At 46.7% G+C, this 27,177-nt stretch overlaps 1 protein-coding gene and 1 long non-coding RNA gene across 17 annotated transcripts in view; one reads left to right on the top strand and one right to left on the bottom strand.

Moving 5' to 3' along the window:
- The window catches only part of LOC118551845 (uncharacterized), an 87,494-nt gene extending 85,069 nt beyond the window's left edge, over positions 1–2,425 (bottom strand). For both annotated transcript variants that reach the window (XR_013443707.1, XR_013443708.1), the window contains exon 1: positions 2,352–2,425. This is a non-coding gene — a long non-coding RNA (uncharacterized LOC118551845). The remainder of the gene's footprint in view (positions 1–2,351) is intronic.
- A 247-nt stretch (positions 2,426–2,672) lies between these two features.
- KLF9 (KLF transcription factor 9) lies at positions 2,673–27,177 on the top strand. Of its 15 annotated transcripts, none has more exons than XR_013443691.1 (5): positions 2,703–3,896; positions 6,382–6,683; positions 8,364–8,460; positions 9,051–9,182; positions 20,807–21,233. XR_013443691.1 is itself a non-coding variant. In XM_078061336.1 (2 exons), the coding sequence occupies exons 1-2, from the start codon at positions 3,392–3,394 to the stop codon at positions 4,432–4,434; spliced, it is 852 nt and encodes a 283-aa protein (XP_077917462.1). In that variant the 5' UTR covers positions 2,673–3,391; the 3' UTR covers positions 4,435–6,362. The 15 variants fall into 15 exon arrangements, 2 of the variants coding, with proteins under 2 accessions (XP_077917462.1, XP_035973811.1); XR_013443692.1 differs by having other exon boundaries at positions 6,382–8,460; positions 20,807–20,862; positions 20,993–21,233; XR_013443693.1 differs by having other exon boundaries at positions 6,382–8,460; positions 20,993–21,233.

The following is a 27,177-nucleotide window of genomic DNA, read 5'->3' as shown; positions in this document are numbered from 1 at the left end:
TTCTAAATCAAGTCAAGCAGCAGATACATTTATAAATATGTGAGAGAAACTCGTGTGCATGAAATCTCGGTTTTCTTTTATTACTTTCTTCTGTAACTGTGAAATGAATGAGTTGGAAGAATTCAGGGTTTATGTGCAGTCCAAACAAAATTAAATTAAAGGTAATTAATAAAAGAGAAGAGGGCAAGAAGGAAGGGAGGGGAAAGTTTATATTTTTAAAAACACCTATGATGATTGATTCATTCAAGTTCCTGGATTACAATGTCCAAGGAAAGATACAGATTTCCCTTCTTTTCTAGAATACCCCAATGTTAATTAACTCTAGGGCAATCTGGAGGTGCCCAGTGCAATGCGCGTTGCAATGCAAGTTCAAGAGACTGTGCAGGAGGTGATCACAGAGACCCTGGAGAGATCCCATTGGTATTTGTGCTGGACCTTAAAGAAGCAAGCAAAGGTGCAATTTCTAAATGATCATGTATCCGTGGGGACAGAGTTTGTCCCAGAAAAATTATGAAGTAGGCAAACTCCCCTGTGCTTCAGTGAATTCTTTTCTAAAATTAAGGCATACAAGAACTTTAAGACGGCTTCACTTTTACATACCATGATGTACCTACTTTACCATGATGGTGATGGTGATAATAATATTCTCAGTTGACCGCCACCCCTTTTCCATACTTCGCTTTTCCATATAGTCAACCTACGGCTGTATCTTCCTGTACCACTTCAAAGGCAAAGTCAAAATGAACTATACTGGCCTTCAAACTGAGAGGGCTCATTTGGAACTCTAAAGACCTCTCTAAAGACCGGGAAATTGGTGTAACTTTCCCAAACCGTAACCAAAGGCTAACAGCCAGTGGGGGCCATGGCTGGACCTCAGCGGGTCTGCATCACATAGAGGTAGGTACCTCTCACACCCAATTAGGAAAATCAATGTATTTTTAACCAATTGTGTCCACCGTTCGCAAGAGACATTAGCCCTAGATTCTTTTCTCAGCTATCATGTTGGAAAACAACCCATCATTCATTCAGAGGGAGAGACAAAATGAGTTAATCAGACTCCAAGACCCATGCTAATCATTGATCAAATAATGCCACAATATTCAATAGCTAAGGATCTCTGGCTTGTTCCAGTTCTTAAGAATCTATTTAGCACAGTTAATATTTCACAAAATCAAAGAGTTTGGTTGTTGTAAAGCCCAAAGGGCTTGGAATCATTAGATTTATGGTTTGAATTGAGCTCTGTCACTATCTACCTGATAAGATAGACAAGTCACATCTCTGTGTCTCAGTCTTCACATCTGTAAAATAAGGGAAGGGAAACAAGCCCTGAAATCCATCTGGGGGTCAGTGGAAAGAAAATGGTGTCTTTTTAAAAATCATACACATTTTGCATTTGTTTATTTTCTTTTTATTTTCATGAATGTTTGCTTTATATATTTGTGCCTATTAATATGCATATGCATATCCTGAATTGTTACATCTTCCAGAAGAATTAACCTTTTATCAGTCACTCTCTCTTTTCAAAAATTTTGTTTGTTGGGGTGCCTGGGTGGCTCAGTTGGTTAAGCATCTGCCTTCGGCTCAGGTCATGATCCTAGGGTCCTGGGATCAAGCCCCGCATCGGGCTCTCTGCTCAGCGGGAAGCCTGCTTCTCCTTCTCCCACTCCCCCTGCTTGTGCTCCCTCTCTCGCTGTCTCTCTCTGTGTCAAATAAATAAATAAAATCTTTTTTAAAAATAAAAATAAAAACTATGTTTGTTAAAGTGTAAAAAAATTAAAAAATCATACAAATTTTTGTCTCCATTTAATTGAAGGTGGGTTACAGTAGCTTCAAAACAGAACTAAAATAACTTGCCTAGAATAAATTGCACTAGGGAAGGAGAGGAATGAAAAGTTATCACAGAAGCAAAGATGGGGTGTTTCCCTGTAGGAATAGTGAGCCATTAAAAAAGTCTGGTTTAATAGGAACTTTTACGAGCTCTACATTTTTCTGATGAATTAGTCATAGTCAATGCACTAGATAGAAGGATTATTAAAAATCTGCCCCGAAGTATGCTGCATCCCCAAACTGAAAAAAAATGAAATGATGCTTTCTCATTTGTGTTTATTCTTGGGCAACTTGGCCTGACATATTCAGTTTAGGTTTGTTTTTTTCTTAAGGTATTGACTCGCATTTTATTTACTCATCACCCCTGCCCTTCCATACATATGTCACTTTTACTACCAGCCACACAAAACACAAGGATGTGTCCAGTTTCACTACAGCTCTTGGCGTTTACAAATGTGGAGCGCTTGCTTTCGGAACGCCCTTCTGATTGGCTGGGCCAATGTCAGTGACATCAACCAACTTACTTTTGATTGGAAGGCTGGTTGCTGGGACTCTAGCGTTTGCAGGAAGTCACTTAACTGTTTGCAAGCTGGAAAACCGAACCTGAAGTTTTCTTTTGTCACGAGAACGAACGCAAGTGACTGGGGAAGGTGTGTCCCCACGGCTCCGCGGGCGGGAACGCGAGCCAGGAGGCCCGGAGCGGCTACCGGACCGAGAGGCGCTCCCGAGGATGAGCCGCGACTCCCTTGCAGCCTCCCGGCTGTTACCCTTTTAAATGTCAGCGTTCGAGGCTGTAGGGGTAGCACGAGGCAGCGAAACGGAACAGTCGGATTGGCCGCACGCCTCAGTTCTAGACGCACCTCTCCACCGAAAGGCCGTTCTGACTGGCAGGGGGAGAAAGTAAACAGAGTTGAATCACCCTCCCCACTGGCCAATTGGAGGGGGTTTGGATCGTGACGTGATGGGATTCTGCGAAATTGTTACTGAGCAAGAGAATGCCGGAACGGTGCGGACCGGCAAAAGCAGGGGCTCAGAAGGCGTCGGTGGACTGGGGGAAAAGTGTCTCTTAGACCTGGCGCTCGGTCCGGCCCTCGCCACCCGCGTCGGGGTGGTCGGGTGAATGTCCTGGGGCTTTGGCTCGACGGAGAGGCGGCCGAGGGCGTGTACCTCTCTTGCAGTTTCCTCTCCCAGCGCCTCGGGGGCGTTTTCAAGCGAATAAACTTGCGGCCGCCACGTGTGGCGTCTTTCCAAGGGAGCCGGCTCGGAGCGGCCGGCGCGCTCGTCGGGGGGATCGCGCCGGGCGCGGGGCGCGGGCGGCGGCGAGCGGCGGCAGCGCGGCGGAGCCCGGGGCCGTGGATGCTGCGTGCGGAGGCGCTGCCGGTTACGTAAAGATGAGGGGCTGAGGTCGCCTCGCGCTCCTGCGAGTCGGAAGCGCCCCGCGCCCCCGCCCCCTTGGCCGCCGCGCCGCGCCGCGCTCGTCGTCCGAGGCCAGGGCAGGGCGAGCCGAACCTCCGCAGCCACCGCCAAGTTTGGCCGCGCCGCCGGGGCTGCTGTCGCCCGCACCATGTCCGCGGCCGCCTACATGGACTTCGTGGCTGCCCAGTGTCTGGTTTCTATTTCGAACCGCGCTGCGGTGCCGGAGCATGGGGGCGCTCCGGACACCGAGCGACTGCGACTACCTGAGCGCGAGGTGACCAAGGAGCACGGTGACCCGGGGGACACCTGGAAGGATTACTGCACGCTGGTCACCATCGCCAAGAGCTTGTTGGACCTGAACAAGTACCGACCCATCCAGACCCCCTCGGTGTGCAGCGACAGTCTGGAGAGTCCGGATGAGGATATGGGATCCGACAGCGACGTGACCACCGAATCTGGGTCGAGTCCTTCTCACAGCCCGGAGGAGAGACAGGATCCTGGCAGCGCGCCCAGCCCGCTCTCCCTCCTCCACCCTGGAGTGGCTGCGAAGGGGAAACACGCCTCCGAAAAGAGGCACAAGTGCCCCTACAGTGGCTGTGGGAAAGTCTATGGAAAATCCTCCCATCTCAAAGCCCATTACAGAGTGCATACAGGTTAGCGGCGTCTCCCTCTCCCACCGAGCTCTGGGGTTAGTTAACCTTTGGCCGGGCAGTCTTTCTGGGCGTTAAGGACACCACGCTCGGCCTCAGGGGTGCCAACATTTTGGATAAGATGCTGTTTTAACTCTTTAAATGATTGAGCCGTGTAGAGACGGAACGCTCCCTCTCTCCTTAATTGTCTCCAGTCTCTAGAAGCCATGGAGAGCATGAACCTGGCAGGCAGAGTGAACGCGGAGTGCCAGCGCCCGTGCGTGGCTGCGCGGGGAGTGGTGCCGCACCCCCCACCCCGGCCCGCCCCGCCCCGCCCCCAGGACTCCCGCACCCCGCGACCGTGGGGCCACCCCACCTGGGCAGGTGCTGCATTGGGGAGGTCAGATGGCGTATCTTTTATTTGATTCTCTTGAGGGATTGCAGCGAAATGGCCAAAACCTGGGGCGAAGCGGCACACTTCACGTGGAACCTTTTAGGGATGACTAAGGACTCGTTTAGCTGTATGCTTGCTACTTTTCAGGGCTTGCCAAGGTGGTTTTAAATTTGGCCAAGAGTCCCCAGGGAGGTTTAAAATAACACTGGTTCAGGCGGCAGAGGAATTTGATCAAGTGATGGTTGGTGGGTTAACTTCATGACTAGTTAGCCTTTTTAATGCGATTCCAAGGCAGATTCCCCCCGCCCCCCACACACACACATGATTGGTGGCACCCTCTACCCTGAATAGTTAGCGGGGAGGTGTGGTCCTTGCCTGAGGTCAACGCTCGGTAGAGAACGTGGGCCTGGAGACCTCCTGGAAGGGTCTCTCCCAGGGAGACCAAAAGGCCAGCGTTGGCCCAAGGAATGTGGCCAGGAAGACATATGCAGTATAAAAACGGGCTTTGGAGGCTTACAGAGACCTTGGTCAGCCAATTCTGTTGGTTCTGTTTAACATAACTGAGAAAAAGTTGGAAAGGGCTGGGCCCTGCTATCTCACCATCTTTAGTAAGGCTCTTCTACAACTGCTATTCTGATAAGAAGCACAGGACCTGATCCTTTCATGGAACTTATTTTCCTTCCACCCTCTGACACCGTATTGAAGAGGCCGTTGGAGTTCCTTTGCCAAGTATTGTCTTTTTGGGGTGTGATTGTAGGTACTTTTAAGATGAGGCCCAGGGCCTGTGGTTTTAAAATGATCATTGGTTGGTTTGGTTTGGTTTTGCTTTTGAAAAGCAAGGCCACGTAACTGCATTTCGGATTTTATTTCCTTTGGACAGTGCTTCTTGTGGAGGCGCCTGCTGGCCCAGGACTGCAATGGAGTTTCCTGCGTGGTTAATGCACGATCAGGTTCTGTTTGGGGGTGTCATCTAAAGCTGCCCTCAAACAGCAGAGCTGGAAGTTTGCATCTGTAAGGCCATCGGAAGGCAAATGTGTGCCCGAATTGGGGGATTTGACCTTTAGCGTGACTCCCCCGGGGTAAGCAGGGGTGTATTAACCCGAGGGTGTTACTCACCAGCAGCTGTTGGGCGGGCCTGGCCTTGTCAGCCATGTTCCCCAAGTTCAGTGGCTCACAATGACACTCACTGCCACCTTGAGCAAAGGCACTTTCTCCTTCAGGGAGCTGCCTGGTCGGGCGGCCCGGGAGGCCTGCAGGGTTTCTGTGGGAGCTACCGGAGTCTTTCTGTCTTAGAAAAAAGATTCCTGGAGTTCTGAACCATTCAGCTGAGTGATTTTTCTCGGGCATTTATAGAAATGGCTGCTTATGTGTGCGTGCATGCGTGGTGCTCTTTAATTCTCCATAAGGCAAGCCGGCTCAGCTGCTCTGGAGAACCTTTTACACAGGCAGGAGTGGAAACCCGAGGGAAACGTTAATCCCATTTTAAATGCTACAGTCAGTCTTTTGAAACTAGTGATAGGGTGATAGCAGGTGTCTTGTTTATGTTTGGGGGCTCTGTAACACCAGGACACGGTTGAACAAAAACCTTGGCCTCTGTAAATATTGTGGGAAGCACACTCCTACTGAAGAAGGTATGTGTCAAGGATCCTCTTTAAATAAGAGACTTAGAGGTCTTGTGCATTTGGAAGTTGCAGATTCGGCTTCAAGGTAGATTGTCTTGGGGAGGGGGGGAGATGAGGTAAGGAGCTTCCTGGGGTTTGTTGTTGTTGTTGTTGTTGTTGTTGTTGCTGTTGTTGTTTTTCTTTTTGCTGGTATTAAATCCAGAAGGTGGACCTGAGATAGCCTTTGGAATGTCTGTATTCTGTGAAGATTTTAACAGCTAAATTCCAGCCACACCCCCCTGCTCAGTATGGCCCAATAAGAGTCCTTCCTGCTGCTTGCTCATCTCCTAGAGCCTCCTCCAGCGCCCACTTCCGTAGACCGTAGACCGAGGGGCTTTAAGAAGTTGAGTCATTTAAACAAAATTGCATTTAAGCCAGTGCTGCTACGTCTGTCGTGTCCTAAGAGAAAACAATGATTTTGAGTTGGGTTCTCCTTTGTCCTCTTGTTTCCCAGGTGGGAGAAACTTCAAGGTACTTCAATTCCAAGTTTGCAAACTAGAGGCCTGCCGCTGGGTCGGCTTCACAAATCTGTTTGGCATGGCCAACACAGAGTTAATAGAAAATGTAATTAGTTACCAACATCTGAAAATCTGAAGATTCGGCACGAATCCAGAGTTCTGGCTTCTCTGGAAAAATCGATCGATTGGGCAGTACTGGGCCTGAATTCCTACCCAGCAACAACTGGCTTGAACTGATCATTTTTTACAGGGCAGTGTCCTTTATTATTTTAATCATTTACATCATCTCTGTTGGCATGTAAGTTTACTACCCCCTCTTCGTTTGACCCTCAGTTTCTTAATCCACTGGGTAGGCTATTATCACTGAACCTCCTCATAGGTTCTTGTGCAAAGATTAAATAACATACACAAAGCACCTAATATAGGATTCCACGTACAGAAAGCCCTCAGGAAATTCTGGATCTTACAGTTTGTGTGTAATAGAGCGGGATTCCTCCAAATCAGGAACCAGGATAAACTTATTTTTAAGTAGTACGTCAGTTTGCATTTTATAATACTATGCTCAATTTGCTTTTCTTCAGCCTCTGGGTCAGATATTCTTCCCCAGTAATGTGCTTCTAACCTTTAAGCAACGGATCTACGGTTAATCTGAAAAATGCCACACATACATTCTTTCTCATTTCCAGACTTTTGGGACACTTTAGAGGGTATTTATGGTAACGTTTCAGCTTAACAATTAGACCCATTACAGTACTTTGCTTGAAAACACATGGAACATATATATATATTTTTTAAATGCAAGCAGTTTGAAGTTTATCCTGTCACACCCCCCACAGACCCACGCCCACATCACCACCATCACCTACGTGCCCGTGTGCACGTGCACACAGAGGTCCCCTCACAGCCCCCACATCCACACCCACACACTCCTCCCCCACCTCAGAGCATGTACCCCAAACTGGCTCCACAAATACATGCTCACTCTGCAGGCCTCCTGCCACACCAACATCTCCTCAACCCCCCATGAGCACTAAAAAAAAAAAGAAAAAAGTTTATCCTGTTTGCTGACTATGTGGTCACCTTGCACAGTTATGTATATACGGGGGCGGGTGTATCTTTGGGGGAAGGAAACAACGACATCCAAATTCCAGATCAAACTCTTCAGAGCCAGCTGGTGTAGACTCATGCTAGGCTGACATCCCAATGATAGAGACCCTAGGCTTTACTCCCGTGCCAAGTCACATTTTTCTTTCTTTTTAGAAGGGCTCAAGTCAGCTCTCCCCAAGTGGGGACAACGGGGTTGAGGTTGAGGACACTGGTTATATCACTCCAGTTCCACAGAAAAAGTTTTAAAAACAACGCTTTTTTTTTTTTTTAAACAGAGCATAAGGACGTTTGTGTAAAATTAAGGAGACACAGGGTTGCAAAACCCCCAAGAGTGATTGCTTCCGTTTCTTCTTCCCCTGCTTGCACATTTCCCTGGATACTTGAGACTATGTGGCAGAAGGGATCTGGAGGGCCCTCACCGTGGAAGGTCTCCTCTAACCCTGGAAACAGGTTTTCTGGCCTCTTTAGAAATGTCCATTCAGCCAGGATGTTCCCTCCCTGAGACCAAAGGTTTAAAATTTTGCTAATACAGGTGCCAGGCCTGCCCTGAGCCTCTTGTACTCCTCTCCTTTAATTACTGCAAAAAGCTTTAGAGTCCACTGTTTGATTCAGGAGAGTCTAGTGACCCTCAGAGGTGTGAGAAAGGACCCATTCCGTTACCTGGGAGGCAGGGGTTCAGGGACAGGGCAAGGTCTCGCTTTGGCTGCAGGCCCCAGACTGGGGGCCTCAGCTCACAAGTGGTCTCCAAGCAGGCTATTCATTAGCCGGTGTCCAGTCTCCGCCACTTTCTCTTCTCTTCCTAAGTAGAAGGGAGGCCCTGCGTGTGGGTCCTTGAGGAGACATTCTCTCTGCCCTGTTCTTTTTTCCATAGGGCTCCCCAAGTGATGTGGATTGTTGTATTTCATAACCTGACACGGTTCATCCAAAATAGATTTACAGCTTAGCCTGAGTGGGGCTTGCTCGCACAGGTAATTGTTTTTCTACTTTATTCCACCCCCCCACCCCCCGTTTTCTCTCCCCTAAGGAGACTTCAGACATTTTTTCCCCATAATTGTCCTTCCCTCCCATGACATTTTAATGCCACGGGAATACTGTAGAGCTATTTGTATATGTACCCCTTTTAAAGACCACAAACCACGGCGATAGCTAAGACTTTTTTCACCTGCCAAAGATCAGATTTTTGCCCCCTTGGGGCAATATCCACCCCACTCCCCAGTGAGACGGTCTAAACACCACCTCATGCATGGTGTCTTGTTGGGGGGGGGAACGACAATCTGCATTCGAGAAGAAGGCAAAGAGCTGCAAATGGCCTCTAGCTGTAGAGGATGTGAGGTTTCTAAGGTCACAAGGATGGAAGAAGGGAGTGCTTCTGGGTTACAGACAAGAGGCTAAAACCCCCTCTACTCCGAAGAATGATGGCCCCAGCTGCCCAAGCCCCAGCTGGCTGCTGGGATCAGCCCTGGGGAATTAGGCCTCTCAGGGGACCCAGCTGCTCTTTGTTGCCAGTCTCCGAGGTAGGACTCGTGGCTCCTCTTCCTCACTTCCCCTATTCTCACAGAGACAAAGTGGGGTTGCCTTAGACAATCTTCGGCTGCTGGCAAGGCTGTTTCACGACAGAAGATACATGCAGAGTAGAACTACAGGATGAAAACATTATTCCCCTCTTTCCCCCTCGGATCTTGGAAGAGTGGTGAGGAGAGGGGAGGGGACAACTGGGGCCTGGGGTTGGGGAGGAGGTCGTGGAGCAAATGTAGAGCTGTTTTGATGGCAACACCCCATTACCTTCAGATGCAAAGATGTAACCTGAGGGAAATGAATACTTGGATTCTGAACATAAGGGTCAGATTTACATTCTTGTCTCAATTGTTGACGCTTATCCCAAGAACTAGTCATTCTGCAATGTCTGTGGGAAACTCCCAGCTCGAACTTCCCAGGGAGAACTATCATATGACCTATTGAGAAAGCGGCTGACAATGGTCTTTCTTAAGAAGTTCATTGGGAAGAAAAGTGGGTGGATGGGTTCCAGTATTCACTCTTCCAGGAGCCTCTGAAACAACCTGGTGTGTGCTGGTTAGAGTCGGCTTTCTAGGCCATCAATGTGATTTCTGAATGCCTTAGGGTCACTAGCATTCTTGATTTAAACAAACAAACAAGACAGAACCAGCTTTGTCGTTTTCGTTAGTCTTGACTTCCAAATTTTTCGGGTTGTTTTTTTCTCCTCCCCTTGGCTGTTCTCAGGCTTGGAGAAAGAGCTTGCAGCCCTCCAGGCCTCCCCCACATCCGACCCTCCCACCTTATCCTGATGTTTCTCCAGCAAGCCCAGCGCCTACTGAAGAACGTAAATTAGTGCCTAGTAATTGGTACAAAGGCACTTTCTGTTTCTATGCAACATGCAAAAAGGAGGGGCGACAGGAAGGGAAAAAAAACCCCACAGATGGTTAAAAGGAAAGAAATGGGATCCTCTGCAGTGGTCTCTGAGCAATCCTGGGTTTCGCTCCGCCCCACTTTTTGTTGGGAAGCTAGTCACAGGCCTAGGCCTAGATCGGAGCCCTTGGTGGCGGCAGCTGTCCGTATCACGAGAATTTGGAGCTTGGAAGTGACCTTGAAGGGTTATCACATCCATCATTTTGCCTGTAGAGGAGGTCAACACAAGAGGGCGCCCCAGACTCTGAAGGGCTGTTGAAGACGTGCTAAAGGCCCGAGCTCGGCCCACGTAGACACCTTCCCTCATTGTGAATTCTTTGCAATTCTTTGATCTGAATTCTTTCCCCACCCCCCACCCCCACGGTCTCCCAAGAATTCCAATCTATGGTTAACATTCTTAAAACCCTGGTTTAAAGAGCTGCTTCGCAGTAACCAAATTAACCAAGCAAAAGGGCAGAGGTGGAGTCATCCCGGGGACCTCTGCCCTTTTATTATGGGAGCAGCTTACTGTGAACCAGCCCAAGGCCAAGTGCCAGGGAGATTTCCTACCCCACCCTTCCTGGAGCCCTCCTGAAACTTTAATACCTTTTTGGTGCATTAAGGCCAAGAGTAAACGTTTGTCTTACCCTGGCCTCAAGCAATCCCCTCAGCAAATAATAGGACTCACATTGTTATTCATGGAGAATGCCCCCCGCCAAGGGAGTGAGGTGCATCCATTTTTTATGTGTGGGATCTTCCAAGGCATTCATCTCTGTTTGTGCTCCGAACCCGCGTTTACGAAGGCGCACCCACAGGCTTCCCTTTGAATCTGGGTGCCTCCGGAGGTCTGTTAGCCTCTGGACTCCTGAGCTGTGAATGAACATCTGGATCTGAAATCCAAGGATTCTAGAGCTGCAAGAACCAGCTAGCTCACGGGCTAAGCCTGGGGCCACTGGGTGTTCGCGTTTTTGTTTTTGTTTTTTTTATAAATAAAATGGAGAATGATCACAAATTTGAACAGGAGAGTGGAATTCATCCCTGATTGAGCCTTTTTAAAAATCGAGGACATTATTTACATGGATGAAAATAAAGAGAGAGGAGCTTAAGCCCTGCAAAATTAATGGCAAGGATTTGAAATGCAGGCAGCAGTATTTTATATCAAACAAAGTGTGAACATTTTTCCAAGGCGAGTCTCTGTCGTTTTGGAAGTGAGTGCATCCCAGAGTCAACTGGAACCAAAGTGGGAACCGGCGGGGCAGGCAACTGACAAAAGCTTTGCAGACATTTCAGAACTGGAAAGAATGTTATAGATCATCTTGTTTCAAAGGGAGGGAAAAGAAGGTTTCCCCAGCTTTCCCTTGCAGGGGACCAGCTTTGGTGAGGCAGTCAGAAGAGTGTGTGATGGGGAGGCCAGCCCACTCTAAGGAGGTCGCAGGCAGGGCATCTCCAGGGGAGGCCTTTGTTTCAGTAGCAAGAGCAGTCGGAGCTTGGGCTTCGGTGGGGCTCCAGTCCCGCCTCTGCCACCTCCTATGGTGAAAACTCTTTGAGCCTCAGTGTTCCCATCTGTAAAATGGAGTTCAGTGACTCAACTGAAGTTGTTCTGAGACTAATTCAGATGAGGCGTTTAAAGCATTTCGGACAGTGTCCCCATACACCAAGAATTATAATTAAAAATAATTTATAGGTGTTGCCCAGAAGCCCTTGAGGATCCTAGAATTTTTGTTTACAATGATGGAGCAGTCCAGCAACAGCTCATTCCTTGAAAGAATATTTATTTATTGAGTGACTGTTACAGGCCGAGGGCTGTGCTAGATGTTGAAAGCAGGCATTGTGAACATTGTGAATAATAGTAATAATGGAAAATCATTAATATTAGTAGTGATAATAATAATAGAAATAGCAATAACATCCAGCATTTATTACATGCCAACTTCTAAGCCAAATGGTTTACGTACATTGTCACATACAAACTCATGGAAGTCCTATGAGATAGGAAAGTACTCTTATTTTATGGGAGGAATTTAACTTGGAGTCAGTTATCTTAGTCCAATGTTACTCTGGAATTTTCCTAGTGTGTTTCTAACTACCTGGAGTTATGCATGAATTGTTGTTGACCTGGACCCCTTGGGGTCCACCAGTGGGAAGACACCCTGTCTTGCATGCCTCTCCTGGACTTGGCCCCAAAGCCACGGGCCCTTTGTTCTCTGCTCTTGTGTTCTAACTCTGGTGCGTGGCTGGTTTTGATGAACCTTGGTTAAGAATATCTACAGCAATCTTGGACTCTGACCAAACCTATCCTATATTTTCCAAGAGCTATTCAGAACCTGCTTCCTTCCCATCGAAAAAGACGCCAGTTCTGGGTCCACAGCTGTGTTAGTCAGGACTCTTGGTTGCAAGCAACTGAATCCAAACTTGGACCGGCTCAGTAAAAAAATAGAACTTTATTGGTTCAAATTACCCACCCATCCGAGGTAGCTCTGGATTCGGGGACTTGGAGTGTGGCTCTCTCCCTGGCTCGGCTCTGCTGTCCTTTGCTTTGGCTTCATTCGTGGGCAGCCTGTCTCTGGATGGTGGTAAGGTGACCGCGGCAGCGGCCGACTCCCAGCCTGCCAATTCAGCAAGGAAAGAAAGTTCTCCTTTCCTAATGATTCCGGCAAAAGTCTCGGGCTTCAGTCTTCATAACTGAATTAGAAGTTTGTGCCTGTCCCACAACTCAGTCACTGTGGCATGGCTAGGTCATATCGAACCTCTGGGCTTGGGGTCTGGGGTCACCTCTCCCCCCGAGAATTACATAGACTCAGAGTGGGGAAGGGGTAATTTCCACAAGGAAATTCAAGCGTGCTATTTATTACCCAAAAGAAGCAATGGATGCTAGACCGGCAAAGCCAGCGGATACCCCCTCTATCTGCCCACGTAGAACTATAGACAAGATGTTCCAAAAAGCAGAGGTTTGACAAAATGAGAGACAGATTAGTATGACGACATTTCCCCCCCCTCCTCTTTGAAGAGAAAGGACTCAGAGCTATCTCTGGAGTTCATCCTAAAAGATAGGCCACCAGTGCATGTACTAAATGGTCTTGGCAGAAGATAGATGATTTCAACATGCATTTCTTGTGCTCAGGCTCATACCTCATACCTCTTCAGTGGACATTCTAGAAGCCAGTACCCAAAGCCTCTCATGGGATGAGGTTAACAACAACAGTGTGATAAGCAGCACCATTCACATGGTCTTAATTCCAGTTGTCTGTCCATTTTAATGCCCAGAGAAATGAATTGTGTTTACATGAATGTTTGTCACCCTGGGTGTGAACAGAGAAAGGCCTCATCTTTGCAAAGATGGGCTGTTTATAGGACAGTTCCCGTTGGGATTCCGGAGTCCATTCGGTGTGCGTCATGCCCAACAACAACACCCTAATAAATTGTGAGGCAAAAATTAGCTCTTAAAAATAACTTACAAAAACACAGAAAAATGACTTAAACTCCTGTGCTGCCATAATTCTACAGTAGTTTTGTACCACTGCCGTTTTCATGAAAATAAGCAGAATGACAACAAAACAGCCAGCTTTTCCTCGGTCGTGTTACAAATCGTCCCCGTGGCCAGCCCCTAAATGCTTGTCTAGTGAGCATTATCCCTCTGAAGCGGGGGTTCCCGGCGTAAAGAAACATGGGCTCTGCCCCTCCAACCTGAGTCATTTCTCCTCGATGTCCTGCCGGCTTCCACATGGCAAATGCCCGCCCGGGAATGCCTGCCCTAGGAGGGCTGGGGGGGCCAGGCGGGGGGCTGCTTGCGGAAGGTCGGACAGCCAGCCCTGTCAAGCTTTGTGGTCTTTGGTGACAAACACCAGGCCATAGGAATCCATGGCTCATCCCATTAAAGCTTGAAATACTATTTGACGGTGGCCCACATGGCGTGTGGTCATCACAACCTTACACTGGGTCCAGCGGTGTAAGGAGGTTGAGCCCAGAGGGCAAATGCTGACACCACGTGCTGGAGAAGCATCACCAGTCACTCTGAGCCACTGTGAGGGCCACAGCCCGGCTGGCAGGCAGAGCAGGCATTTTTCAAACCAGACAGCAGTGTCGTCTCCTGTACTTTTGTCTTTTGCCCATTGCTTGATCCGAGCCAAAGGCGTCAGCTCTGTGGATCACGGTTGTCCAGAGTGGGGGCTGCGGATGCTACATATAATTGTACCTAAGTGTGCAAATGGAAAGGTGATCCTTGTGTTTGCAAAGGAGGCCAGAAGTCTCAGTGGCCCTTGTAAAGCAACCGTGTGCATCGGGCACAAATTTCCCAGCCATAAGCCTGGGGTGTGCAAAGATGTAAATGTCTGTAACCAGAGCTGAGTTCTTGAGCATGCCCTGTGTTCCTCCCCCCTCGCCCCCCACCCCCATCACTTTGGGCTGTTGATGGAGAAATTTTATCTTGAGTCCTGTTAAGGTCTCTCTGTCGCTTTTCTATTGAATTGTATTCTTCTTTAGGTAAATGTTTGCAAAATCAGAGTTCTCTCTCCCCCTCCCTTTACCTTTCTTTCTCCTGGGAATGATCTAGTATTTGGTAGGCAAGAAGTCCACCTCTTTTCTTTTTGGCATCATGGGAAGCCTGTTGATGTTGCACACTATCCTTTGACCTTGATGGTCTCCCCTGGGGTGTCATGCACTAGCTTAGGTCTTGGTCCTCGTGTGCTGGCATCCTCTGCTCAAGAGGGCCTCTGGACAGTGGCTCCAGGTGGTAGAACCTTGCAGTCTGTGACTCAGGACCCCTGGGGCATTCTCCCAGCCGTGTGGTCCTGGGCTCAAGAGCACCCAGTCCCTTTCCCCACCCTACATTTGGAAAGGTGAGGCTGCGAGGCATGCTCAGACACCCTCCTCCAGTGTGGCTGCCTGACTCAGTCAGTCAGGTGCCCTGGTGTGTTGGGCGGGGGGGGGATGGAACTTCCCCAGAGGGGCTGGTGCAGGCTCTAGGCTAGGCAACAGTGGCCATCCCCTGGGACTGCCCACACCTGTTACTAACAGGACAGTACAGAACGCAGGGCATTTCTTAGGGACCTCTACGCATGTTCTCTAAACTCAGCCCCTCTAGTCTCTCTGTAGCTCAGGTCTCGGTAGGAAGCGCGGGCCAATCAAGAGACTTCAAGTTTAAGGACTTCCGTGCTCTGCTTTCCATTTTTAAAACTCTAAAGCTCAGCAGCACAATCTGTTTTAAACTGTAAATGCCCTCCCGAAGCCAATCCATCTGGGAAGAAGAACCCGGGAGTAAGAGAATGAGAGAAACCTGTGGTAGGAGGCTATGAGGCTATAACCCCAATGAGTTAGGGCCTTTGTCTTCTTTCTCATCTAATCTTGTCTCATGCTCCAAACTGAAGGAGGCATTTGAAAACCGGTTCTCATCCAAGCGTGTCCTTGGACAAGTCGTCTGCCCTCTGAGTTGGCTTTATCTGCCAGGCTTGACAGGTTTTAATTTGATGGTTATCAAAGTCACCCAAAATGCAAAGATTCAGAGAATCTATGTTCTCAGGATAGTTTTGCCATTAAACATTTATATCCTGCTCAATGTTTAGCAAGTTCATTTATTATTTCTCTTTCCCACAAACAACTGGGCAGAAGCAGCGTAGTCTGGGATGGACAGGAAGAGCGTGGGCATGGGAGTCAGCTAATCTGAGCCCAGACCTAGCTGTGTGCTTGTGGAGAGGTCACTCCACCTCTACCAAATCAGAGTTGCTGCGATGGGGCCATATGACTGAGACATCAGGACTTTTCTCTCGCTAGGTTGAGAACCCAGAGTCCAGAATCTGGTGTCCCCCGTCTCTCCTTCTGAGGTCCCAGCACATGAGCTAACTCCCCAGATCAGCTGAGGTCGGGGACACACAAACAATATTCAGAGAGGCTTGCTTCCTAGACACCAACGTCCAGTGCTCCGTGACAGATGTTACAGACACGCCCCCACTTCCCCGCTCAGAACCTAAAGAATGGGACAAGCTGCCTTCCACAGATAAACACAGGGGCCAGGAAGTAAAATCACACATTCAAACTCTGAACTGACTCTGTTGTATCAACAAATAAAATATAAAAAGAAACCAAATCACAAAAGAGGTTCAGAGAGGGGCCAAGAGCAAGTGGCAATATAATGGGGATGACATTGAGGCAGGATGATTCTTCCAGAGCCGATAAAATGTTTTTATTTTTTCAGAGCATCTGCATGTGCAGGTCGCAATATTTCTGGCAAACAGAAGACTTTTGATTTTTCTTTTGACTTTTGATTTCTTGGTTTTTGAGGTCATAGTTAACTGGAACGGTTTATGCAGGGAAGTGTAGAATTGTCTGCTCCCAAGGATGGCCTGCATACCTCCTTTGTCAAGTGCATGGTGCTCCATGAGGGTCATGGACATGAAAAAGAAGAGAGCAAAGGCTCACATTCTGTACCTGAAGGTCAGCGTTGCTCTCCTATAGGAACAAGGACCGATGATAATGGACAACGGGGTAGGGATGCTGAAGTCCTAGGGTCGGGGCTGGTCTGTGTAGCTATGTGTCCCACCAGCCTCATCCATGAACGCTGTATTGCACCCTGGGCTTTGCACCTCTGCACGCACTTCCCTGCTTCCCAGGGAACTCACCCCTCGGTGGGGCAGCCTTGCCATTATTGCCTGTGTAACTCTGAAGGGAGATTTCTGTCTGTCCTTGTAGGGGCCATTTTCCTTTCATATACAGAAGAAGTAGGAGGGGAGGGGTGAAGGAGGAGTGAGGAAAGAGATGAAGTATGTTCTGAAAGTTTCTTACTTTCTAACAATTTGAGAAGGAAACAGAATGATACTCCTTTCTTTGGTCTTGGACACCAGAGTGTTATTTCTCAATAGAAAGTAAATACCTGGCCCCCCATTCTCCACGTAGAATATATTCTTGGTCAGCGATCAACCCATATGTGGAAAAGTTTAAACTCAAATGCATCAGTTTCCTTTGTTTTGTGTAAGACTCTTGTTCTCATAAAAGAAATTTGTACTTAACTGTTTTTAAAAAAATCAGAAAATACAGGAAAATTACAGAAAGAAAGTGTTACTCTTTATCCCCACCCCCACCTGTAGATGGCTACTGTTCATATTTTATATATATTCTTGCAGGATTTTTTCTCTCCATAGATGTTGCACATACATACATATACAGTCGATCTTACACTGCTCTTTTCACATAGTGGTATATTGCTAACATTTTTCCATTTCATTCTGTAACAATCTAGTACCTTTGTAACAAGTACACATTATTCCACTGTATGGATACACTACAATGTATCAAACTGGTTCTCTATTGTTAGTTAAGTTGTTACCAAATTTTAGCTTTTATGAACAATGCTGGTATCCCTGTACACTTTTGTGTTCCTATCTAATTATTACCAAAAATAATTCCTAGACGATTATCTTGCCAGATAGCCCTAGATCAATTATAAGTCCCACCTATGCAGTAGAGGTCTGTTTCCTCATGCCTCCACCAATGATGGATCTATGTACAAACTTTTTTCTTTCTTTCTTTTTTAAGTAGGCTCCACGCCCGGCATGGAGCCCAACAGGGGGCTTGAACTCATGACCCTGAGATCAAGAGTCAGATGCTCAACCGACTGAGCCACGCAGATGCTCCATGTGCACATAGTTTTTAACATTTTTACCAGCCTGGTATATATTTCATTAGTGTCTTAATTGGCCTGTTTTGATTACTTGTGAGATTAAATATATTTTCATATATTTATTTATTGGCCATTAGTATTTCTTATTTTACAAATTACCTATTTGCATCCTTGCCCAATTTTATTAAATTGGGTTATTAATTTTGATTTGTAAGTGTCCTTTTTGTATTACAGATTTTAACCTTTTGTCTTATGCTGCAATTTCCTTTATTAGTTCACCATCTGACTCTTACACTTTTTCACTTACGTATATTTTTACTATGCAGAGGTTTAAAATTTTTTTATGTGTTTCACAACTATTCTTCCAATAGGATTTTGCCTTTAGTTTCATGTTTAGACAGTCTCTCCCCACTCCAGGGTTCTAAAAACAGTCACCTATATTTTCTCTCACCTCTGTGGTTTTATTTTTTACATTTATGTATATAGCTCCTCTGGGATTTATTGAAGGGAATGGTATAAGGTAGAGATCCAGATTTAATTTTTCAGATGTCTATGCCATTTACTGAATTACACATTCATTTCTTCACTAATTTGAAACACCCCATCCCTATCGAGTCTTGGGTTTATTTTCAGACTTGACTCTGTTCCACCGAGTTGTCTTTTCCTGTGCCGGTCTCGCACTATCTTAATTATTGCAGCTTTAATCATACATTGTAATAACTGGTATCACAAGTGTTCACTTACTGTTGTTCTATTGCAAAATTTTCTTGGCAAGTCAAGTGTATTTATTCTTCCAAAATCACTTCAGAATAGTTTTGTCAAGTTAAAGAAAAAAGAATTTCTATGGTATGTGTTAATTTCATCGACAAATTTGTACAGCATTGCCATATTCACACCACTGAGTCTTATCATCCAAGAACATGGCAAGTGTTCCATTTATTCATTTTCTTTTATATCAGGGTCTGATGATTTTCTTCATGCAGGTCCTGAACCTTTATCTCTAGGCTCACCCTGACTGGCGGTGGTTAGCATATAAGAAAACCATTGCTCTTTTGTGTATTTATACCTGAGAATGCATTTTTAAAAATTATATTAGTTTTTTTAGGTATTTCTCTTCAATTTTCCAGATAGGAAGTTGTATCAACTGCAGATAATTCTTTTATCACCTTCCCCTACCAGTGATTTACTTCTTATTTTGTTATCTAATTGCACTCACTAACATTTCCTGAACAACATTAAGTAGCGATAGCGATGGGGACAGTGTCCATTCATGCCTCGAGCTTGACTTTAATAGAATGCTACCTTTATTTTACTATTGACCTTGCTGGGGAAAGGTTTCGGATCTATATTTTTCTAGCCTGTTAAGGAATTTTTCTTCTATTTTCCTAAAAGCTTTTATTAGGGCTGGATGTTGAGTTTTATCAAACACTATTTTGCATTTTTCAAGGGAAAATGTGTAGGGGGGGGTGGGTATATTAGTCTGTTAAAAGAGGGAATCATATCAATATGATTTTGTAATATCAGATTATCCTTTTATCTCTGGAATCCTAGTTGCTTTTTTACGATCAAACCCCACTATTTTATCCTCAAGAAGCGGCCCTGATTTTGTCCATCTGCAAGAAGCTGTGATTCCTAATTGGCATTTTTGGAGTTCTGTTCGGCAAAGGAGGCCTCACACCCTTAGATCTGTTTTACGAGATGGAGTTACTTTTGCTGGAAGCCATGGGAGGTTCAGAGTTTGTATTTTTAACCTTCCTACCTTGATTAAGTTTAGCCCATTTTAGGCTCTTCCATGGAACTGTGGAAGGCAAGGGGAGAAAAGCCAGGTGGGAAAGCAGGTGTGTTGAGACCATAGGTCTCCCAGACCCTGGGCCAGTATCTCAATGACAGTCTGTCTGAACTCAAGGAAGCCTGGACAAGGCTGAGTATCACCAGCTGGCAATGCCCACACTGTCCTCTTTCTCCCTCTGTATGGAGAACTCACCACTTGGTGATGTCGGCTAATCACGGAGTAGAGTGGAGGCTCCTTCTTGAAAGCAATGAGCTGTCCTTTGTACTAAGTAGGCAAGCGCATAGCCCGCGGGCTCTACTCCGCTCCTCTTGAACCCCTCGGAGGCCCAGGAGACTTCTGGAGGCCTGACCTGTCTCTGCAAAGAGAGTCTCTTACACACCAGGTGCGGTATTCAGTAGCCGGTTTGATCCAGTTAATTTTATACTGGAAGCCGAGGCTGTCAGCGAGAGGTGCTTAGCTCGTTGCCGGAAGGGGAGGGGAGCGGTGTATAAATAAGGAGAAGGCGGAGGAACTTGTGCCGTTAACAGCTCTGCTCCAGTAAAGCAAGAGTTTATTGTGTCTCTGCCTCTGGGTATGTTTTCCTATAAAGGCCAGAAATAAAACACGAGTACATGCCTGTTCTTCCCCCGCCCCCTCCCCTGGAGGACGGTAACGCTCTCATTAATACTAAAGACAAGTTTAAAGATTCTTTAATTGATAGTTGCTGTGCCCTGTGATTTGTTCGGTGCGAAGAAGGTTAACTGTTCTTTTGTGGGCTTTAGCCCGGAGCTGAAAGGCCTGACTTGGTTTCCCCTTGGCTGTAGGATGAAGGGCCAGCCACAGCTTCTCCAAGACCCCTCTTTTCCTCCTCTGCCCACGATCTCTGGTCCCATTCAGCCTTAAATTGTGTTCCTTCTCTACATAGGATTTCTCCATTCCATACTTTCTTAGGTACAAAACATGTATCATTTTTTAGATAATGCCTTATTATGTGTCTATTATTAACGAACATGCCGAAATGTATCCCCAAGTAGGTTGTATGCAGACTCTTCAGTGGGTTAAAGAGGTGGGTGGTCTCAAAGGGCTACAAATTCTAAGTCCCCAAGAAGAATCCAGGCTTCCTGCACACACACATTGTTTGGCCGGCACAATGCTTTATACGGTGTTGAATCTGAATGCCTGTGAGGGAGCAGAGCAGTATCCGGTTGGCCATGACTCCATTACAACCCGTGATCAAATGCACCTGGCATTTCACCCATCTTCACTATGTGTCTGGCTCCTGAAGCCATCTGGATTTGCAAACTCTGGTGTACATCAGGTACAAGTTCAAATCTTCAGGGCGAGATCATGGGTCAGCCAACTTTCTCCCCCCAACTATTTGGTAAAAACCAAAGTAAGAATGCTGTTTATACCATTTTAAGCTCGCAGACTTTACAAAAATAGATGGCAGGTCAGATTTGGCCTGTGGGCTGTAGTTTGCTAAACCCCTGATTTAAATCACTGACTCAAAGCTCCTAATGTTTTTCCAAAGGATCCAAGAAGAATCAAAATGATCCTGGAGCTTCTACACTAAGAATTCACTTCCAAGTAGGTCTTTTTTTAAATGCTTAGGAATTGTAAGGTGGAATTATACAAGTTACGTGAGTCTAACAAAGGCTGCTGTGTTGGCTCGGATTTGCTCTGGGCTCAGTAGGTGGCCCGCTCTTCTCTGAAACAGGGATAAAGATTCGACGTCAATGGCAGCATCTGGGTTAGAAGCAAGAGAACAATCACACGGTGACAGGCATGAGAAGCAGTGAAGACAAGACAGCCATAAGCCAGACTGAAGGTGAATTCACTTGAAACATACATAAATCGTAAGCATAAATACTTAATAGTTCTGTACGCACAGCTGATTTAGGCTTCGTGCTCATTTTCCATTGACTATCCCTTCCATAAAGGCATCTTTTTAAAACAGAGGGAGTGACTTCTTTCTTTTTCCAATCCAGAGCATAGCAGAGTGGTCTTCTGATCCATTTTTCCCGCAGTGGACACAGATCCATTCCAATAAATTAACCTCCTCTCGTGACTCACTTGAAAGAAACATGTGCCAGTGAGTAAGCTAAACCACATTACCACTCCTCCAAGAAAAATCCCTCTGATGAGTTTTAGTCCTGACAAGCACCGAGAAAACACTGAGCCTTTCCTTTTCGTCACTTTTCTCACCACCAAATCACAAAGCAGTGGAGATACGGCTCCAGTACGGAGAGAGCACTGAGGGTTGTTCTGTTTGGCTTGCTTTGCTTTGGTTTGGTTTTATAATTCATCGCTGTATGAATTCTAACCCTTCATTGTATTTTTTAACATCACATGTTTAAGAGAACATTTCTCCCATAAACCTTTCACTGGGATTAAGAGGACTTTGGCTGCAGTGTAATTCTGGAAGAGGCAGGAGCTGCCTTCCCCAGTGATCTGGGAACTTCCGAGCAGGCTTTGGTCATGTGAGTGAACTCAGCTGTACATACACACACACGCACACACACACGCACACACACTTAGGCATTTACTAAATGCTTGGCGATATAAGTAGCACAAAAATCAGACATGATACTGTCCTCATCCCAGGAGGGGATTGTTCAGGGCGTGATGACCGTTACGCTGCTGAGAGAATAGCGGATAAAACCTTAGCCATGTGTGGACTGTCACGGAGATGACATGGGCTTGGTGTTGTTGTTATTATCAGCATTTCTCCATCTCTGGCACAGGGTAGGAGAAGCCGGGGGGAAAGGATGAATAATATTTGGATGACTCAGACGCGTCACACTGGACAGCCCTCAGCCTTTTGAGTCTCTGGGTTCCAGGAAGGTGGGGACGGGAGTGAGAAAACATGCACTCCTCACACCTACCAAAGGGGTGTCTGGAGAGTTCTGTGGAAGGCAGGACCCGTGTGCCCTGGGTCTGTGTAGCAGCTGCTTTGGGCTGTGCTTGAACGAGGTGGGAAGTAGGCAGGCAGGCGCTCACAAGAGGGGCACCCAAGACTCTCTCATCTTAAACAGCTCATGGTGCCTTTCAGCTTGTGTGTGGGTCCGGCAAACGTGGCCACGGGCGCTGTCCCGCCCCGGCAGGGGCCAGGAGGCCCCCAGTGCTAACCTGATCACGTCTGGAGGGTGAGGCTTAGCTGCATTTTAATGAAGTGGGACATGGAGACAATATGCTGAGTCTGAGGAGAGCGACCGCAAAGGAGGGGCTGCTGGAAACACCAGGAAGCGCTAAGCCTGTTTCCTCATCTGTGAAATGGGCCACCTCCATGGGGCGTCCTGTGAGAAATCGGCCGGATAGTGCACTGTGAAGCCCTTAGCTCTTACTATTTGAGAATCATGCTAATTCTTTTATGAGACATATGGAAGAAGCTGGGACTGCTTAGTGTGAACAGACTAGAGAAAGACAGGATAGCTCTCCTCAGATATCTAAAGGATTATTATGAGGCAGAGGGAACAAATGTATTTTTTAGTATAAGACACTATGACTGGGGGCGCCTGACTGGCTAAGCCGGAAGAGGATGGGACTCTTGATCCCGGGGTTTGAGCCCTGCGTTGGGCATAGAGATTAAGAATAATAATAGTAATAATAAAAATGAAGACAATATGACTTATAAAATATGGCCTTCAACAGGGAAGCACATTCCATGTCTCTAAAAGTGTTTGTTACCAAGATGCTCAGGAACAAGCAGGCTTTCTTGTCGGGTGCCGGCCTCCCTGTCACCAGACCGGCCCTGACGGAGGCTCGGTGGCCACAGCACTCGGGAGCTCGAGGGGAAACACCTGCTCCAGGTGAGAGGTCGGTTGGACTCGCTGCCTCAGTCCTGCGGCGCCAGCAAATCCAGCAAAGGGCCGAGGTTCCTGACTCTCTGGGAGAAGCTGTGCAACCAGCCGCCATGTAGAATAAGCCCCCCACCTCCCCACCCCCCGGTGATGATGATAATTGCCAAGGCTCTCGGGGATCCACTGGGTATAAAGGAGCAAGTTCCTTTGCTTGGAGAACATGATTCTGGGAAACTTCCTCATGGTATCTGTTAGTCTGTTAGGTGCCACTGGGAGGTGGGGGGGGGGGGGACCGAAATGTGTTTCTCAGCGTGGGAGGCGAGAGTCCAAGAGGAAGGAGTCCGCAGCGCGGGTTCCCTCCGAGGCCTCCCTCGGTGTCCTCTGCGAACACTCTGTCCCCACATGCAGTCCCGTCCTGAGGTCCCGGGGGTCAGGACGCCAGCCCAGGGATGCGGGGGTGCTGGGGGTGGGGGGGACACGCCCTCAGCCCACGGGCCTCGCCTGCGGGGCCGTGTCGTGCGGGTCCCGGGGATGGTTGGCGCGTCCTGCGACCCTGCTGTCTCACCCGCGTCCTGTCTCGCCCCCCTCCCCGCAGGTGAGCGGCCCTTCCCCTGCACGTGGCCAGACTGCCTTAAAAAGTTCTCGCGCTCGGACGAGCTGACGCGCCACTACCGGACGCACACGGGCGAGAAGCAGTTCCGCTGCCCGCTGTGCGAGAAGCGCTTCATGAGGAGCGACCACCTCACCAAGCACGCCCGGCGCCACACCGAGTTCCACCCCAGTATGATCAAGCGCTCGAAAAAGGCGCTGGCGCACCCCTTGTGAGGCGCCGGCCGCGCCCGCCCGCCCGAACTGCTCCCGGCGCCCGGGGACGCGGCCGGCCGCGAGGGGGCGCGCTGCGGGCCCGCGGGGCCCTGCCCGCTGCCCCCCTGCCCCCCGGCCCCCCGGCCGCCGCCGCGTTCCTGCGCCCGCAGCGTTTTCTAAAAAGCACATCGTAGCCTGAGATCAAAGTCCACACTTGGTCCCCGTGCAGAGGCAGCTCGGAACCGTCTCTGACTGTTGGAGGGAAGGCGAATACTTTCTTTTTCTCTCTCTCTCCTTTATTTTTTTGGGGGGTTGGGGGTGGGGTGGGGGGAGGGAGGCCAGGCCAAGCCGGCGGCGGCGGCGGCGGGGAGGGGGGCGCGTGGAATTTTACAGCTTCAACACTGGTGTACATACGTCTGACCCGGTGAGCGGACCTGTGGCGTCACACGGTGATTCGGGGCCCTTTCTGCTTGCTGTCTCTCAGAATTGTTTTCTTACCTTTTCGGTGTAAATGACGAGTGTGCTTCGGTTTCTTTAGCAAAACCACTCTCTTGAATCACGTTAACCTTTGAGATAAAAAACAAAAACAAAAAAAAAAAAACACAAAAAAACAAAAAACCCACAAAAACCAACAAAAAACACGCCATAGCACAGCTGTCTTTATGCAAGCAAGAGCACATCTACTCCAGCATGATCTGTCATCTAAAGACTTGAAAACAAAGTTACTTATAGTCAATGGGTAAGCAGTCTGAATTTATACTAATCAAGGCAAACCTCTAAAAGGTTACACTAAGTACAGAACTTTTAAACCTTGCTTTGTATGAATTGTACTTTTTGAACATAAGCTGCACTTTTATTTTCTAATGCAGAGGATGAATAAGTTAAATACGTGCTTTAAGGATAGAAGCAGACATTCTGTTTGGAACCACGTTATAATCTGCTTTTTTTTTTTTTTTTTTTATGTAGTATACACTTTTCCCTATGAAATCATGGCAGAGATGGGAGGGCAGAATATATGTGACAGATGCTGAAGGAGAAGGAGGGTAGTATTTTTTTAAAAAAATTCAAAAAGAACAAACAGAATTTTAACTCTATTAACTTTTCCAAATTTTCCGATCCTTTTAGTTAACATCACCTTACTGTTCTAATGCCACGAACGGAGAGGGTTTTGACTCTGTTGGGTTTTATTTGAATGGGTGCGTAACAGTAACTTCTCTGGAAACACCGACTTTGTGAAGAAAAAGTGTGTTGGTCTCCTTCCCGTGTTCCTCCAAACTCCCACTGACAGGTGCAAGAGTTATGTAAAAAGGAAAAGGAAGCTGACACATGAAAAGAAAAATGTATCCCTGTTAAGTAGTGAGTCCCAAGGGAAAATACCATGATGATTTCCAAGGTGACTTCGAAATTGTCCCTTTTGGAGAACGAAGGCACACGGAATGCGTGTGAATGAAGACACATCACTGTATCTTTGACATCAGAAGCCTCACCACTATATATCTTGTATCCAGGTGTCTACAATGGCCTAAACCACTACATCCATAAAATGCCATTTACCTGAAAACTTAATTTTGGCCTGCACGTGGTCAGAAAAAAATGAACTGTTTTCATAGCGAAGAAGAAACCTCAAGTAAAGGGAGTCAGCAGTGATCGTGGGAGAAATGTTTACATTTTCTTTTGTCAGAAATAATGCTTTCTGGCAATTTTATCTGCTATTTAAAACAGGGAGCTATGGTGCACTCTCGTTTATACATGTGCTGTAAGCTGTGTCGGGTAAACTTAGGGTGCCTCCCCGTCAGTGAACTCGTTACTTCACCTGACACATGCGCGTTGCCAGGTTCAGAACCAGTGTGGGCTCCCACAGCAGACGTGGGGCACGGCTGACTCCGACTTCCAATACGATAGCCATCACTAGCACGGTGTTTTTCTTTTTTGTTTGTTTAACCAACGTAGTCGTATTAGTAGTTCTATAAAGAGAACTGCTTTTAACATTAGGGACTGGGAACAGTCCATTGAGATAAAAGGGAAAGTGTTTTCTCACGGGAAAACATGTCAGGAAAAATAAAGAACACTTTCTACCTCTGTTTCAGATTTTTGAAACGCTTATTTTAAACCAAATTTTAATTTCTGTGTCCAAAATAAGTTTTAAGGACATCTGTTCTTCCATACGAAATAGGTTAGGCTGTCTATTTCTTACTGAGCTCATGGAACGGTCCTGCTTGTGATCCTCTGCACGCTGCCTTTTAGTGAGTGAGGAGTTTGGGGTTGCCTAGCAACCCACTAACTTGGACAAACTCATCTTCCCCTCACAGAAAGAAATGAAGGAAAACCAAGCAAAGTCAGTGAAAGACAATCTTTGTAGTTTCAGGAGTAAATCTATATGTGGCTTTTGTTCAGCACTTACTTAGATGGATATAAACGCAGCAACTTGTTTAAAAAAAAAAAAAAAAAAACAATGCACCATTTACTTCCCCAAAAAAAGTTGTTACTTGCCTTTTCAAGTTGTTGAACACACATTTGATATTCTCTTATATGTTAGAGTAACGTAACGTATAAACTCAAGGCTTTTTATTCTTCGTGATAAATCCTGTTTTAAAATGTCACAAAACAGGAACCAGCATTCTAATTAGATGTACTCTATCAAGATATGGTTCAAATAGGACTACTAGAGTTCATTGAACACTAAAACTATGAAGCAATTACTTTTTATATTAAAAAGACCATGGATTTACCTTATAAAAATCCAAATGCAGGATAGTAATTTTTGTTTACTTTTTTAACCAAACTGAATTTTTTGAAAGACTATTGCAGGTGTTTAAAGAGAAAGAAGAGTTGTTTTATCTAATACTGTAAGTAGTTGTCATATTCTGGAAAATTTAATAGTTTTAGAGTTAAGATAACTCCTCTCCTTGGTTAGGGAAGAAGAAAGCCCTTCACCACTATGGAATGATGCCCTGGCTTTAAGGTCTAGCTCTACATCATGCTTCTTTTGAGAATTATATTTGGTAGCCATATTACAGAAATTGATTAGTTGTCAGTTTGCAGGTAGATTTAGCACAGCGCTCATCACTCTGGATAGATTGAGATGTTCTTTCACAACAGGTGAATGATCTGTAACACTGTAAGATACTGATCTTTACAACTGTTTAATCAGTTTTATTTTTGTACAGTATTAGTGACCTAAGTTATTTTGCTGTCCCGTTTTTGTAAATCAAATGAAATTATAAAAGAGGATTCTGACAGTAGGTATTTTGTACATATGTATATATGTTGTCCAAATAAAAGTAATAAATGACAAAGA

The sequence above is a fragment of the Halichoerus grypus genome, chromosome 14 (assembly GCF_964656455.1).
Source record: "Halichoerus grypus chromosome 14, mHalGry1.hap1.1, whole genome shotgun sequence".
NCBI classification, from domain to species: Eukaryota; Metazoa; Chordata; class Mammalia; order Carnivora; family Phocidae; genus Halichoerus; species Halichoerus grypus.
This window is presented reverse-complemented; position numbering and strand designations above follow the sequence as displayed.

Coding starts and splice junctions, on each gene's coding strand:
- KLF9 (XM_078061336.1), top strand. CDS start 3,392: ATGTCCGCGGCCGCCTACATGGACTTCGTGGCTGCCCAGTGTCTGGTT. Junction 3,897..4,087: donor CCATTACAGAGTGCATACAG/GTTAGCGGCGTC, acceptor AATTGTCTCCAG/TCTCTAGAAGCCATGGAGAG.